The sequence below is a fragment of the Panthera tigris genome, chromosome X (assembly GCF_018350195.1).
Source record: "Panthera tigris isolate Pti1 chromosome X, P.tigris_Pti1_mat1.1, whole genome shotgun sequence".
NCBI lineage: Eukaryota > Metazoa > Chordata > Mammalia > Carnivora > Felidae > Panthera > Panthera tigris.
The window spans coordinates 29,603,076-29,618,056 of NC_056677.1; the positions used below are offsets into that span (position 1 = coordinate 29,603,076).

Consider the following 14,981-nt stretch of genomic DNA (forward strand, 5'->3'; position numbering starts at 1 on the left):
ATGAGAAAAATTCTTGGTACTCTCAACCTTGTACACACAGGAAGCGCACTAAGAAAGCTACTCTGCTACAAACATTGACATGGACCATTTATTTGAATGGTCCAAATGACCAACTGGTGACTTAGAAATGGGACTAGGGTCTAACCAAGGACCTGGAAACATATGCCTAGTTGAATTTTAGAATTACTGTGGACTAGTCCTCCTACTGAACAGAACTGTCTGTTAAGGCTATCTTATGTCTAGCTCAAGAGTGTATGTTACATGACAGAAGGGAAGATAATGTGCTCCTTTATTTCACAGGTCTGATTAAGAGTAATAAAATTCAAGAAATTGCACCTGAAGAGTCTCTTCTGCCCTAGACCTAATTAAGATAACAGGTCCTGGATATTCATACTTTGGTGGTCTTAAAAGGGGGTGAATGTATTTTTTCATGTGAGAAGAATGTAAATATTATCTGTCCAGAGGACTATGATAAATTAAAGATGGCTGCAAATCCTTCACATTTCTTTCAATGAGATATTCTTTTTCTCCTCCTTTGAACCTAGTTTGGCCTATAGTTGCTTTGACCAATGGAAAATCCTAGAAGTAATGCAAAACTGATACTATATACTGCCCTCGACCTAGACTTTAAGAGAACTATGGTTTCTTATAAACTGGAGTTGCTATGTAAGAAATCTAATAAGACTAGAAATCTGCCAGGCTAACTACATGGAGTGGCTCTAGAAAAGGAGCTGAGGTCAGGAGGTGGGGGTTGGGAACCAGCCGACACCCAGTAGTTCCAGACAAGCTATCCCAGTCACCCTAGCTAATTCAGCTAATACAGGGGAAGAGAAACAAGCCCTACTGTCCTGTGTCAAATTCCAGTGCCTTAGAATTGAGTGATAAAATAATGATAAATCATTAGTTTCAGCCACTAAGTTTTGATGTAGGTTATTATGCAACAATGGATAACCAGAGCACATAGCTGCGGATTAAATAATGAGCAGAATATGTTGTGGCTTGCAAAGAGCACATAATATTCATTGAAGATGAGAAATACTTAATAAAATATTATTTTCTACTCCCTATGGTTATGAAGCTCATTTATTGGAGTGCAGTAGACATGATTCATGAGAAAAATGTCAATAATTTGATGAAATATAATTATTAATCCTAAAAACAATTTTTTAAATGTTTATTTATTTTGAGAGAGAGAGAAAGACAGAATGAGCAGGGGAGGTGCAGAAAGAGAAAAAGAGAATCCCAAGCAGGCTCCACACTGTCAGTGCAGAGCCCCATGCAGGGCTCGATCCCACAAAAGATGAGATCATGACCTGAGCCAAAATCAAGAGTCAGACACTTACCTGACTGAGCAACCCAGGCGCCCCTAAAAACAATTTTTAAAATGAAAGGAACTTACTCCATCAGACAGTATACTGGGTCAATTAATGAGGAAGCAGTAAATTGTAATAAGCTGTGTTATATTCAATTATATAATTTGGAATCACAGATCATAACGCCTTTGACTCATTTAATTATATTTTTTTAAGCAGAAAAGAAGGCCCATATTGAGTTTCTGATTGCAATTCATACCCTGAAAGTAGTTCTCAATTTCTCTTTGCCTGTTATTACAACTGAATCATCTCATCTGTTCATGACTTGTTTAGGTATTTTGTTTCTTTTTTGTCTCTAAGTAGACAAATGTTTCTAGTCTACATGAATCAGCATTGCAGCAAAGTATTTCACATCACAAAATTATACGTGTATGTATATACTTTTATCTGTAATTACAACTGTATTTAGAAATATACTGAAAATTTCACAAAAAGATATGCTACATAGTCATGGACATTCATTAAAAAAAAGTTGGTAAGGAGGTGTTTCTCAGGCAGTCTCAGCTCTGGAGATAGGATATAGATAGGAGATAGATAGAGATAGCTCTGTGTCATATATTCTAGTGTCTCTAAGCACCCACACGCAGAAGTAAGATGACACACACACACAAGAAAGGAGCTTTAAGCAGAACGAACTTGAGAAAACCACTGCAGCTGCCTGGGACAACTTGCAGTCTTCCCAGGTTTTCAATTTCTGGCGCTCAGTTTGCAGTGCTCAGGCTGAGCTCTCAAAGGCCATGAGTTTATCGTCACCCTTCTTCCAATGCAGAGGGCTTGCTTTCTCTTAAAGTAAGCAACCTGATTTAATGCACCTCAGCCAATACGCCGTGACAAGTCTTTGACAAGTATGAGAGCATGAGCAATGTGTACATCCTGCAGGACTGCCTCTCTAGAGTCCGTGGTTTTGCTTTCATCTGCTTGCATAACAAGTGCCACACCAAGGTTGCCATGGACACCCTACACAGGATGGTGCTGGATGGCCATGAACAGCAAGTGCAGATGGTGTTCACCTGCTAGATACCCATCGTGGCCACCACTGCTGGAGAAATCCTCCCCACAGGTAGAAATGTCAGAGTCAAAGCCCAAAGCATCAATGCCATTCCAATTAGTAGAAATTGATCCTGATTTCAGGGCAGATCTGGCTTCACCATGCAAAGCCTCGATCTCGCTCTTAAGGCAGATCATCATCAACCTCTGTATCCAGATCTATCTAACGATCCAAGTCTAAGTCCTCCTTGGTGTCCAGTTCTTCCCAACCAGGCCCAGGTCTAGATCTGGAAGCCTTCCACCAGAAAGGAAATCCAAGTCCAGACTGTAATCTAAGAATCTCAAGTTTCCTGAAGAGGAAGGAGTGGTGCCCTCTTAAGGCTGAGTCTGCAAGCAACCTAACTAGCACTCAGAAAAGGAAAGGGAAATGGCAGGAGTGGGGAAGGGGAAGGGAGCGACATATTCGTTGGATGGAAGAGTCCATGGAACAAGCCACTAGCGCTTGAAAAGTTCATTCTTCAACATGGTACCTAACTTTCTTGTTTTAAGTTTTGCCTCAAGTGGTAAACTTTTTATATGGCATGCCGTTGCTGTTATTTCAATATCTTCTATGTTGGGGTGAGCAACTTGAAGTTATTGATTTGGATATTTCTTTAAATACTGCTGACTTTGGTCTTGAGAGTAAACAGAATGTTGATCTAATTTAACTATTCTTGTTGAATAGTTAAAAACTGCCTAGGGATCAACTCATCATTGCCATCATCCTTTTAAAAGAAAGACCTACTAAAGTTGTTGTAATTTATGTACATGTGCTATTTACCTTTGGATCTAAATGGTAATCTGCACCTGCATTTGTTTAAAAACATTTCAGGTGTAAACAAGTGATTTTTTTAATGGGTTATCAAACACAGCTCTAATTTTTTAGGTATTTTTGTGCATTAGACACAGTTGTATAGCAGCTGAATAATGCTGGTTAGCTGTTAAAGTGGTATTTTCTAGGGGTGCCTGGGTGGCTTGGTCGGTTAAGCGTCCGACTTCGGCTCAGGTCATGATCTCACGGTCCGTGAGTTCGAGCCCCGCGTCGGGCTCTGTGCTGACAGCTCAGAGCCTGGAGCCTGTTTCAGATTCTGTGTCTCCCTCTCTCTCTGCCCCTCCCCTGTTCATGCTCTGTCTCTCTCTGTCTCAAAAATAAATAAACGTTAAAAAAAAATTTATTTTCTAGTATAGAATGCTTAGCTATTCCCTGTTTTTTCCTGTTGGTTCCTATGTAAGGATGATGTGCTGCAAAGAAACAAATGGCTATCCAGTTTATTAAAAAGTCTGACAATTATAATTCCAGTCACTCAGGCCATATATATACATATAATATATATATACATATATATATAAAACAGAGCATACAGTGAGCATATCTAGAAGATGATAAATATGCCTTTATTTTTCCTCTCACCTCCAAAATGGTAAATCTGATCATCTTCATTTATGAATTTAAATATGAAAAATTTTAAGAAGAAAATAATTTATAATTTGGTAATAATAGCTTGCTTTACCTTTTTGCTTATGCTTATGCTGTACTGTAACTACTGTGCAAAAATTTAATTAAAACACTTTTCCTGGTGGTTTAAAAATTAAGATTTGTTGTGATTATATTCTCATTCATAAAATTGTGGAACAAAAAAATATTAAGGTTATCCATCTCAAGTGTCTTTAAACAAAAATGTTAAGACAACGGAGTATCAACCTTCAGAGATCCAAGGCATAGATGTTTTAACTTAGCAAGCTAAAATCAAAGTCATACACATACACTATTACCTCAAGGCTTTGATCCCCAAGCTTGTCATGACCTTGCCCTGGTTCTGCTGGGAATCATCTGGAATTACCTTCTATGGCTCAATACTCCATTTCAACTTATTGGCTTTGAATTAATGTTCTGGGAGACAGTTATTTCTGGCTTGACATTGGAATTTGGACCTGGTCTGATTCCCTTGCTTCTCTGTTAGCTCAGCATTGCTGCACTAACTTAAAATCCCCACTTGCCCTTTCCTCTTTACTTCATGCTTGCCAATCCAGCACTATGGTTTAGGTGTTCTTTTCAATTCCCACTGCCCAATTCTCTGTCTAAGCAACTGAATAAATCAAACTTTGAAAAAATAGATTCAACCTTCTCATATTAGAGTTTCAGAAATTGGAGTCTAGAGAGTTTAAATGATTGGGCAAATAATGAATTAATGATTAGTCGTCAACCAGGGTCTCTAAATACTCAATCCAATACTCTTTCCTATATATTGAATTGCCTCAAGTATATTGCTTTTAAACACTGAATTCAAATAATGTTTGGGGAACCAATTGTGATGTCTGATAACAAATATTAAAAACAAGACTTTAATGGTAATGTTGTAGGAATATCTCAATGTTTGAGATGAGGTACATTCACATTGCAAAGGAAATTTCAAAACTTAAGTAAAATAGAGCTGTTACTAGTACCCTGAAACTATACCTGAGCCAATTGTTATTAGCCTAACCAAACATGTTTAAAGTTTTTAATCACACCACACTTATATGCATATGTACACACACAAGCACAAACCTACTCACACTAAGTAAGATTTTGCTAAATTTAAGTGTCCTAAAAATCCCATCAAGGAGCTAATTGCTCACAAACAACATTATCTCACTCTTTATTAAGGTATCAGTGAAAGATATTTTAATTCCCACCAGAACCATTCTGTTTCTTTTTTAAAATTTTATAATTTTATTTATTTTTTTAATTTACATCCAAATTAGTTAGCATATAGTGCAACAATGATTTTAGGAGTAGATTCCTTATGTCCCTTACCCATTTAGCCCATCCCCCCTCCCACACCACCTCCAGTAACCCTCTGTTTGTTCTCCATATTTATGAGTCTCTTACATTTTGTCCCCCTCCCTGTTTTTATATTATTTTTGTTTCCCTTCCCTTATGTTCATCTGTTTTGTCTCTTAAAGTCCTCATATGAGTGAAGTCATATGATATTTGTCTCTCTGACTAATTTCACAGAACCATTCTGTTTCTTAATATAAACGAAATGCTCAGTGGTAATTTACTTCAGGGTATTTTCTCTTCATTTGACAATTAAATGAACATTATTGGGCCAATGTATCAGAATACATTGTATAATATATGAAACACATATGAAAATTAGGAACATTTTAAAAGGATCAACATTTTAAACACTGAAGTAGGAAATTTAACACAATTAACATATATGCCTAATCAGATTTAAATCATAATCAAATGAAAATGAATGCTCATTTATTTCAACTTAATTATATACAATTTCATAACCCAATAAATACTTACTAAATAAATGACAGAAAAAATCTGTATTATTTTTTCATAAAAGACTAAACCCAATTAAACCTATATAAACATATTAACTTTATAAACTAGACAATAGCAAATAAGTTTTATGTGGCAAATTTATTAAAAATTACTTTTAGACATCTGATTAGATCACTGATCGTATTGCTCTCTTGCTATAACTATTAGGAACCTTCCAATTGTGACAAAAATTCTATGCAAGCTTTACATTAAAAAAAGAAGAAGAAATACATTGGTTTACAGATCTAAAAATCCTAGCTTCTCAAATTTTTCTTATTTCTCAAATTTCTCAAATTTTTTCTTAAGTATCTAGCCCCTTTTCCATCTGTGTTTTCCTCTGTCTCTTTATGGTGATTTTCCTCATTCTCAGGTACACAAAATAGCACAAGCATCTTTAGGTTTATATCCTACCAGCTTAGCAACCACAGCAGAAAATATTTTTTCATTTTCAATAGTTACAGGTAACATCTCAGATTTTACTTTTATTTAATTTTTTTTAATGTTTATTTATTTTTGAGAGAGAAACAGAGCATGAGCAGGGGAGGGGCAGAGAAAGAGGGAGACACAGAATCCAAAGCAGGCTCCAGGCTGAGTTGTCAGCACAGGGCCCGACGCTGGGCTCAAACTCACAAACTGTGAGATCATGACCTGAACTGAAGTCAGATGCTTAACCGACTGAGCCACCCAGGCACCCCACAGATTTTACTTTTAAATACACTTTTGGTCACATGCCCATGCTTAAACCAGGTACCAATAACCAGCAATTTGAGATATGCTGATTAGACATGGCTGCATCACATGTCTTTTCCTTTATCTATGGCAGTGATTTCAGCTAAACCTACACCAATTGGACTAAGATTGAAGAATGGGTTTTTCCCTCAAGAAAATCAAGGTGCTATTATCAAAAGTACATTAAGTGGAAACTAAGCAGGCAAAACCAAAACCCATCACCTGTTCTCCAAAAAAAAAAAAAAAAAAGAACATCTTAATCTGTGCCCTCTTTCATTTTTTTAAATGTTTATTTGAGACAGAGATAGTGCACAAGCAGGGGAGGGGCAGAGAGAACAGGACAGAGGATCCCAAGTGGGCTCTGTGCTGACAGCAGAGAGTCCAGATGTGGGACGTGAACTCACAAACCATGAGATTATGACCTGTGCCACAGTTAGTCACTCACCTGACTGAGCCATCCAGGCACCTCATGTGCCCTATTTGTGATAGGAAAAAATCAAAATTCAATTTATAGTCTATGTGAATTATTCCTTCGGTGATTAATTTCAGATCATTTCCCCCCCCAACTCCAAAATTGTGGCCACAGTTCCCCAAAGAAGCCAAGGTCTTTCAAGTCTATTCCCTCAGTCTGACATAGATTCTTCACCAATATATGCCCAACTGCCACTTTCTACCAGTAGAAACTTATAATTATATCTAAAGATACATATTTAAATGTAGTATCTCTGAAATATTTCCCAACTCTGATTAAATAATCAACACACAGTTTCTTGTACTTACACAATAGTGCAGATATAAATCTCTTATAGCATATAATATACTGTATTTTCACAGTTTCTATGTGATTTTCCACTACCTGGAGTATAAATTATTCAGGAGTACTTTATTTTGCAATATTTGACATATCTCTAGTGGACATTAACTGATTCAGTTTATGTTGGACAGATTAATTGTTAAATAAGTCCAACTGAATAATGTTTAAAATTCCATAGCCAAATCTTTTCTTTACAGGAACAACTTGAATGAAGGATTCCAAAACAATTAAGTGGGCTGATAGTATTCATGAGTCCAAAAACTCTTGGAGGTCTCCTTCAGATAGCATTGCAAATGAGCATTATTCTCACCATGCCATCCTAACTGCACTAACATATAGAGAACAAAATCAGCGGTATCAGTACACAATTACAGTAGGTCAAATAATTGTTCTAGATCTGTTTTAAAAGTGCCTGTGCTGTCTCTGGATAGATTTAAGTAAATATTTATAATATTATGAGAAAGGAGAACAAAAATGAAACTATGCTTTTGTGGAGAATTCCTTAAGGAATTGACCAGAAAACCTGTCAATGTTTTTGCTTGTTTGTTTGTTTTTAAGTTCATTTATTTATTTTTGAGGGGGGGGGGAGCACAGGAGGGGCAGAGAGAGAGGGAGACAGAGAATCCCAAGTAGGCTCCATGCTGTCAGCTCAGAGCCCAATGTAGGGCTCTAACTCATGAATGGTGAGATCATGACCTGAACTGAAATTAAGAGTTGATGGCTTAACAGACTGAGCCACCCAGATGCCCCTTTTTGTTTGTTTTGACAAAAGCCTGAGGGAGTGGATAATTCAAGAGGAGGCTATTAAGAGTGAAATATGATAAAAAATATATTTAAAAATAATTAAAAATGATAAAAAATAAAATAATAAACATAACTTTAAAAAAAAAGAGTGAAAAGGAAAAGACCCAACTAATGAAATTCAGGCATGGCCCTGGTAAATTATCAAAAATTGTAGGCTTTCTTAGTGTCTATGATTTGAGGATTTCATGAGGATAAAAAAGACTTCCATGGGCAACTTAAAATGAGACTTGCTTCATTTAACTGGAATGACTTGCGCGCGCATGCGCGCGTGCGCGACATTTTGCAGTAGTCAGTTATATGTAACATAACTAGTTACATTTGGGTTCTTTAATGTAACATACAAATAACTAGAGCACATCAGAGCCTGGAAAAGCCTCCTGAACGCCTGAGAAGACGCTCGTGTGACTAAAGGGAGGTAGGATAGTGCTGGGTTTGAACGAAATGAAAAGAAACCTACCCTACAGTAAGTTGCTACAGTCCCTAGTTGGTAATAATGGCGAATATAATGGCTGCCTAGGCAACGCGGCCTAGCAAATTCTGGTATTTGGTGGTTGCTGGCTACTGACTCCTAAGACACCGGTGGACTACGGTGAGGGAGGAGCGCCGACGAGAAAGCTGTTCCAACGGAAAGAGAAAGATAATCCAGTTATTTTATTTTATATGTTATATTCAAATATAAATTAAAATCTGGTTATTGTATTTCAACAGCATGTCATAAAAAATATTTTTCCACTTGTTCGTCTAGATGGAAAATTCAGATTCTGACGAAGAAGATGGATCCGTGGCCCGGAGCAGAAGTCAGATGGACCGATTGGTCCGGGAAGAAAACTTCTATGAATTTGTAAATAACCTGAGTGAAGAAGATTACAAGCTTATGAGGGATAACGATTTATTAGGCATCCCTGGTGAAAGTACATTAGAAGAGTTGCTGAAGAGACTTCAACAAATTAAAGAAAACCCACCGGAAAACTCGGAGGAAAATACAGGTATATTTCACTTTTAGGGAGGGAGACTAGAACGGGATGGGTAAGGAACTTCATAATTGTGTTAGCCAAAGAGGAATCAGAAGTGGCACATGTTAATTTGGTGCTAAGTAATTTCTCATCAAAGAGAACTGGTATTTACTTGATTTTCAGTGAAAATGTAAAGATAGGTGTTTTTTTTTTTTTCCTCCCCAGTTCATATTTGGATTACTTTAATTGGGAAACAGTGTGAAATAGCCTATTGATATTTTCTTGGTTTTCCACCTCAACTGAAAGTTCCTCCCACTTCCGGAGTTATTTTTGTTATATGGCCTTCTTCACCAGCAAAAAAATACTATATATGTTATTCAACTGGTGGTAATTTTGCCCCCATCCCCCAGGAAATGTTTGACAATGTCTTGGGATATTTTTGGTTGTCAAAACTGATGAGTGGGTGTTATTGGCAAATATTGGGCAGACGCCAAGGATCTTACAATGTATAAGATAGCTCCCCAAAACAAAGAGTTGCCCAGCACCAAAATGTCAACAGTGCCAAGGTTGAGAAATCCTGCTCTAACCCCAGGTCTGGTGCTTTTCTCCTAGTGTGAAGTAAAGAATTTTACTGTCTAATGAAGAGGATATATAACAGTTTAGTTCTTAAATATGGCCTCAAATGTACTATGCTAGATTCAGGTTATTCATTTGATCTGACCTTCAATTTCATGTCAATTCAAAATGCTGTCACATTAAGAAGTATTCAAATATTTTTATTTTTTTAAATTTTCTAAAATATATTTATTTTTGAGAGACTGAGACAGTGTGAGTGCAGGGAAGGAGCAGAGAGAGAGGGAGACACAGAATCTGAAGCAGGCTCTAGGCTCTGAGCTGTCAGCACAGAGCCTAATGTGGGGCTCGAACTCACTAACTGTGAGATCATGACATGAGCCAAAGTCTGAACCGACTGAGCCACCGAGGTGCCCTCCCCCCACCCTTTTTAAAAGAAGTATTCAAATACTTTTAAACCTATAGACTTTATTTAAATTTGGGCAATGGCTACAATCGTCTTATATTTTAAAACAACTTAACAGCCTAGAAAAAGTAGTATTTTGACTCATGAGAATTAGGCAGTAATGTAAATCAGACTAAAATACTAGCACTGTACCTTAACCTTGTTTAATTGTATTCGTGTTTTGACAATAGAGTAAAAAATTGTCTCTTGACTTTCCTCCCACAGTAGTACACAAGCCCGTGTATATGGTGAAATATTGAAAATAGACTTGCTCCTGATTCCCTTTGAAAACATAAAAAAGATTCTGTAAATTTATCTACAATTAATTCTTTTCAGAAGGAACTCAAACTTTCCTGCCTCTTCTTGTAAATCTAGAAAATGTAGTTTACAAAGTATTAACTCTATATATGTGAAATCTGTTTAAAATATCTGAGTACTAAAGTTCTAATTTTTTGTTTGTTTTTGCAACAAAGTTTCAGAGTGCTATTCTATGATGGTTCTACTTTTGGTAGTTCCTTTATGCCCTCACTTCTTTTTGTTAACAGGTGGAGGAGAGTCTTCCGATAATAGTGGTGATTATCTATTAGACTGGCTGAACGCTTTTGGACAAACTGAATATGTGACAAGTGGGCAAAGAGAAAACCAATCTTGGGAAGAAATAATCCAGATTAATTCAGACAGTAATGACTCCACATTCAGTTTAGAAGTAAATTCTAACCCTAATAATGGGAGCCCAAATCCAGAGAATGAATATGTAGCATCTACAAGATCTCCCAGAACATACAACATGGAAAACAGCCAAAGTCAAGCAGAAAACACACAATCTGAATCAACATTTATAAGATCACCTGGATCAGAACAAAGTACAACTGAAGCATTAATACAAGTCCCAGTTACCAGAGGTCGGCGAAGAGCAAGAAGCAGTAGCCCTGACCATCGGAGAACCAGAGCAAGAACTGAAAGTAGTCCGGCTCCAAACAGAATGAGTGAACTTTTACGAAGATTTCATTATAGTATAACATCTCCAACTTTTGAGCAGCCTCTGGTAAATGAGACTGAGAGATTTTCTAGGATTCAGCACCAAGAAACATCAAGACAGCAAATAACTGGACTTGAGCTGCAAAATAGGGGTCTTGCAACTTCTGGATCAAGCAGTGCACTTCAAGAAGAAAATTCTCCAGGCACAACCAATGATGATGAATCTCAGGGACTGGGACAGATAAATCCAACCATACAGTTCGATTGTGAAGTAGGACAAGTTCATCCTAGGGTGGACTCTCAAAGAGACAGCACAGCTACCAGAATTCAGTTAACGTCTGAGACGCCAAACAACGCTCTCACTTTAGAAAGTGAACAAGGAGGACGCAGGGATATGTTTCCACATTCTGAGCAGGCAGATGCAAGAGCTTATGTCAGGAACGCCAGAATTCCTTCTCTTCATATTATTTTAACTACTGGTTTCAATGATATACCACCTCCTGCAATTCAGAGCACATTAAGGCAGACAGTGACAGGATCCAGTGGCTTAAGTGGTAATCTCAGGGCCAGTGACACTGATTTAGTACACAGTGTCTCACTCCTAAGTCCAAACATGGAAAGGGAAGAGTCACGAAATGAAAGAGATGCTTCTGATGGTAGGACTCATTCTGATTGCAATTCAAATCCTAGTTCTGATTTCCATTCAAGTTGTACATTGATTTCTAGTTCAGGCTCCAATTACCTGTCTAGTTCCAATTCTACTCCTATTTCCAGTTCCAGCTCCAGGGATGAATATTCAGAAATTAGCTCAGTAATGTTTGAAGGCAGTAATGACATAAGCTTACCACCAGGCTTGTCATCAGAAACCAGGCGAGAAAATAGATCTATGAGCCCAATAATATTTGATGACAGTGACTCTTGGACCTCCCTTAATCTGGACCATTTTTTCCTCTTAAATGAAGATGATCATGACCAACATACAGGACTTACCAAAGCACAGATTGACAATTTGGCTATAAGATCTTTTGGTGAAGGTGGTGCATTAAAAGCCTGTACCATCTGCATCACCGAGTACACAGAAGGCAACAAACTTCGCATCCTACCTTGCACCCATGAATTTCATGTCCACTGTATCGATCGCTGGCTGTCAGAGAACTCCACTTGTCCAATTTGTCGTAGGGAAGTAGCAGGTTCTGCTGAGAGAGAAAATTCTAATTGAGATCTGAATTCTCAGCTATATAAAGTGTTATAGTGATGGTCAAACAGTAGTCACCTGCTTATGTCCACTTCTGGAGTGATGCTTAAATACGGCAATATGAAACTAATCTAAAATTTAATCCAAATGTAACAATCAGAACTGAATTATAGGTTCTTGAAGGAATGATTGGACTTTGTCCACTTTTTCTTCCAGAATAAAATATTTTTAAAAAACAAACAATATTATCCTATCCGACAGCAAAAACAAATTTTACACCATACTAGATCACTTCATCTTAAAAGAAACTTAACAGGTACACTCAGGTGGAATGTTCCCAATTCCATGAGAGAAATGTCTTAATATGATATAATCAACCCAGATGGATCCTAGTAGTCTTATCTAGTCATGTAAATCCCAGACATCTCATAGCCCTGTCTCATCTTAGATGTGCATACAAAGAAACAGGAATGCAACCAAAATAATTAAGAAGTTAAGAATTTATTAGAATCACATAAAAAATTAATGTTATTCAAAGAATGCTGTAAAAAGCTTTAAAAACTTTGTCTTCTATCTCTCTTCCTAGCAGTTCATATCACTCGCTAATACTACCTTAAAGTTTCTCCCATTTTCTACTACCAACGTATCAGTTAAGGTCCTGGGCAAAAATTGATGGCATACTTGAAAATGGTGATGGAATAGCATTTAATGAAGAGACTATTTACTAAAAGTGTATAAAGAATGAAAGGAAACCAAGAGATGTTGAAGTACCCTAGGCTAGCAACTGTGAGAAGCCAGTATTATCACCACTAGGCTTCAAGGGGCATAGAGAAGTAGTAGTTCCTGCAACCCAGACACAGTGTCCTGTAGTTGAAGAAAAAGGCCATCCAACAAGAGCTGTGACCTTAGATGAACAAAAGGCAGCCAGTGCCAATCTAAAACTTGGAGTAAAGGGTCATGGAAATAAATACAAATACCCTTCCCTTTCTTTGCTCCTGATTTATAATATACTGTTGGTAGTTTACATTAGCGAAACCCAACCTGAAGACAACAGTAAGAGAGACTGTTTGATGAAGCTGATAAAGGTCAGCCTCCTGGAATCACAAAACAGGGCAGAGAAGGATGGCCAGTGGATCCAAAGAGCAGATCAGAGACCATCTACCACAACCAGCATTCCCAGTTCTCTTCAAACTCTGCATGCTTTCTTGCCTCTAACTCTTGCCCTCCATTTTGCTCTTTGACTTCGCTCTTTAACAATCCTTTTTTAATTTTCCTTTCACCTACTCAGAGCTGACACCATAAAGGAGAGAACAAGTACATTTTATCTTTAGAAGTGATGAGATGATGAGATGACAACCCCATAGAAGTTAATTACATTGCTTTTAAACACGTCACACTTTGGTTTGCTGTGATTGTAAACTACTAAGGAAAGAAGCCAGTATAGGTATTTCTTCAAGTTTTGCTATATAAATATATTCAGGTTTCAATTTCTTTTTATTTATAAGTTTAGTTCACATATATATATATTTTAAAAACATATCCTTTTGGGATGAGCACTGGGTGTTGTATGGAAACCAATTTGACAGTAAATTTCATATATTAAAAAATTAAAAAAAAAATAAAAAAATAAAAAAATAAAAAAAAAATAAAAAAAAATAAAAACATATCCTTAATTCTTATAAAGTGTCTTACAGTTTCTATATCTCAATGTTTATGTGAGTGACCCAAAGCATCCAATTACTGCTTACGGCCTCCCAAGTTGCAGTCTGAAAGCTTTAAGGTAAAAAGGTAAAACCCAAGTTAAAAAACACACCTACTTAATTCAATTCTAGTTGTCCCCATAAAAGTATCCCAAAACTATGACACTTTAAAATCCAGTTTTAGGTCATGCTTCCTTTCCAATCCAAACATAGTGAAGGTTTTTTCTCTTAATTCAGCCTGGAAACTCTGGAGATTTTTTTGGGGGGGTTGGGGTGGTTGTTCTGTTGTTGTTGTTGTTGTTGTTGTTGTTGTTGTTGTTTTGTATATTGGCCAAACCAGCAAATTTTGCTTAAAATTTTCAATCCTGGCTTAGGTGAGAGTACATCGTATTATAACCAAAGCAATAGTCATAAATATTGTAGAATGTGCAACCGATGTAAATATGGACAATGTTAAGTATAAATTTGTTCTAAAAATTTAAAGTCGGTATCATCACTAAGTTTTATTTTCTGTGTGAATTGTTGGCAGCCACAGTAATTACACAGAAACATGAAATATAAATGGGGAGTGTTGATGATGTCTTTTGATATATCTTTGAGCTAGAATATTTTTCACACAGAAGATATTTGTGTGGCTAGAAACAAAGTCTTTTTTTTAATGTTTTATTTTTGAGAGGTGGTGGGGGGCAGTGGATCCAAAGCAGGCTCTGTGCTGACAGCAGCAAGCTCCATGCAGGCCTCAAACTCACAAATGGTAAGATCATGACTTGAGCTGAAGCCGGATACTCAACTGACTGAGCCACCCAGGGGTCCCCAGAAATGAAGTCTTGAATGAACCTCTGAAACTCACATTAAATTCTGAAAGTTGTTTGAATATTCTGATTGTTACTATTTTTTAAAAAAAATATGTATTTATTTTGGGGAGAGCGCTGGGGAGGGGCACAGAGCTGGGACAGAGGATCTGAAGCGGGCTCTGCACTGACAGTCTGACAGCAGTGAGCCCTATGGGGGTGGGGAGGGGCTCGAACTCACAAACCTCGAGATCATGACCTGAGCTGACGTCCAATGC

At 37.2% G+C, this 14,981-nt stretch overlaps 1 protein-coding gene across 2 annotated transcripts in view; it reads left to right on the plus strand.

Moving 5' to 3' along the window:
* The window catches only part of LOC102951119 (E3 ubiquitin-protein ligase RLIM-like), a 108,770-nt gene extending 95,085 nt beyond the window's left edge, over positions 1-13,685 (plus strand). The window contains exons 1-3 of one of the 2 annotated variants that reach the window (XM_007090629.2): positions 8,662-8,713; positions 8,814-9,054; positions 10,585-13,685. In XM_007090629.2, the coding sequence (XP_007090691.2) occupies positions 8,814-9,054; positions 10,585-12,236 (1,893 nt within the window). In that variant the 5' untranslated portion in view covers positions 8,662-8,713 and the 3' untranslated portion in view covers positions 12,237-13,685. Of the gene's footprint in view, positions 1-8,661; positions 8,714-8,813; positions 9,055-10,584 lie in introns of those variants that run through there. The other variant, XM_042975204.1, reaches the window with a different exon arrangement.
* The last annotated feature ends 1,296 nt before the right edge of the window (positions 13,686-14,981 follow it).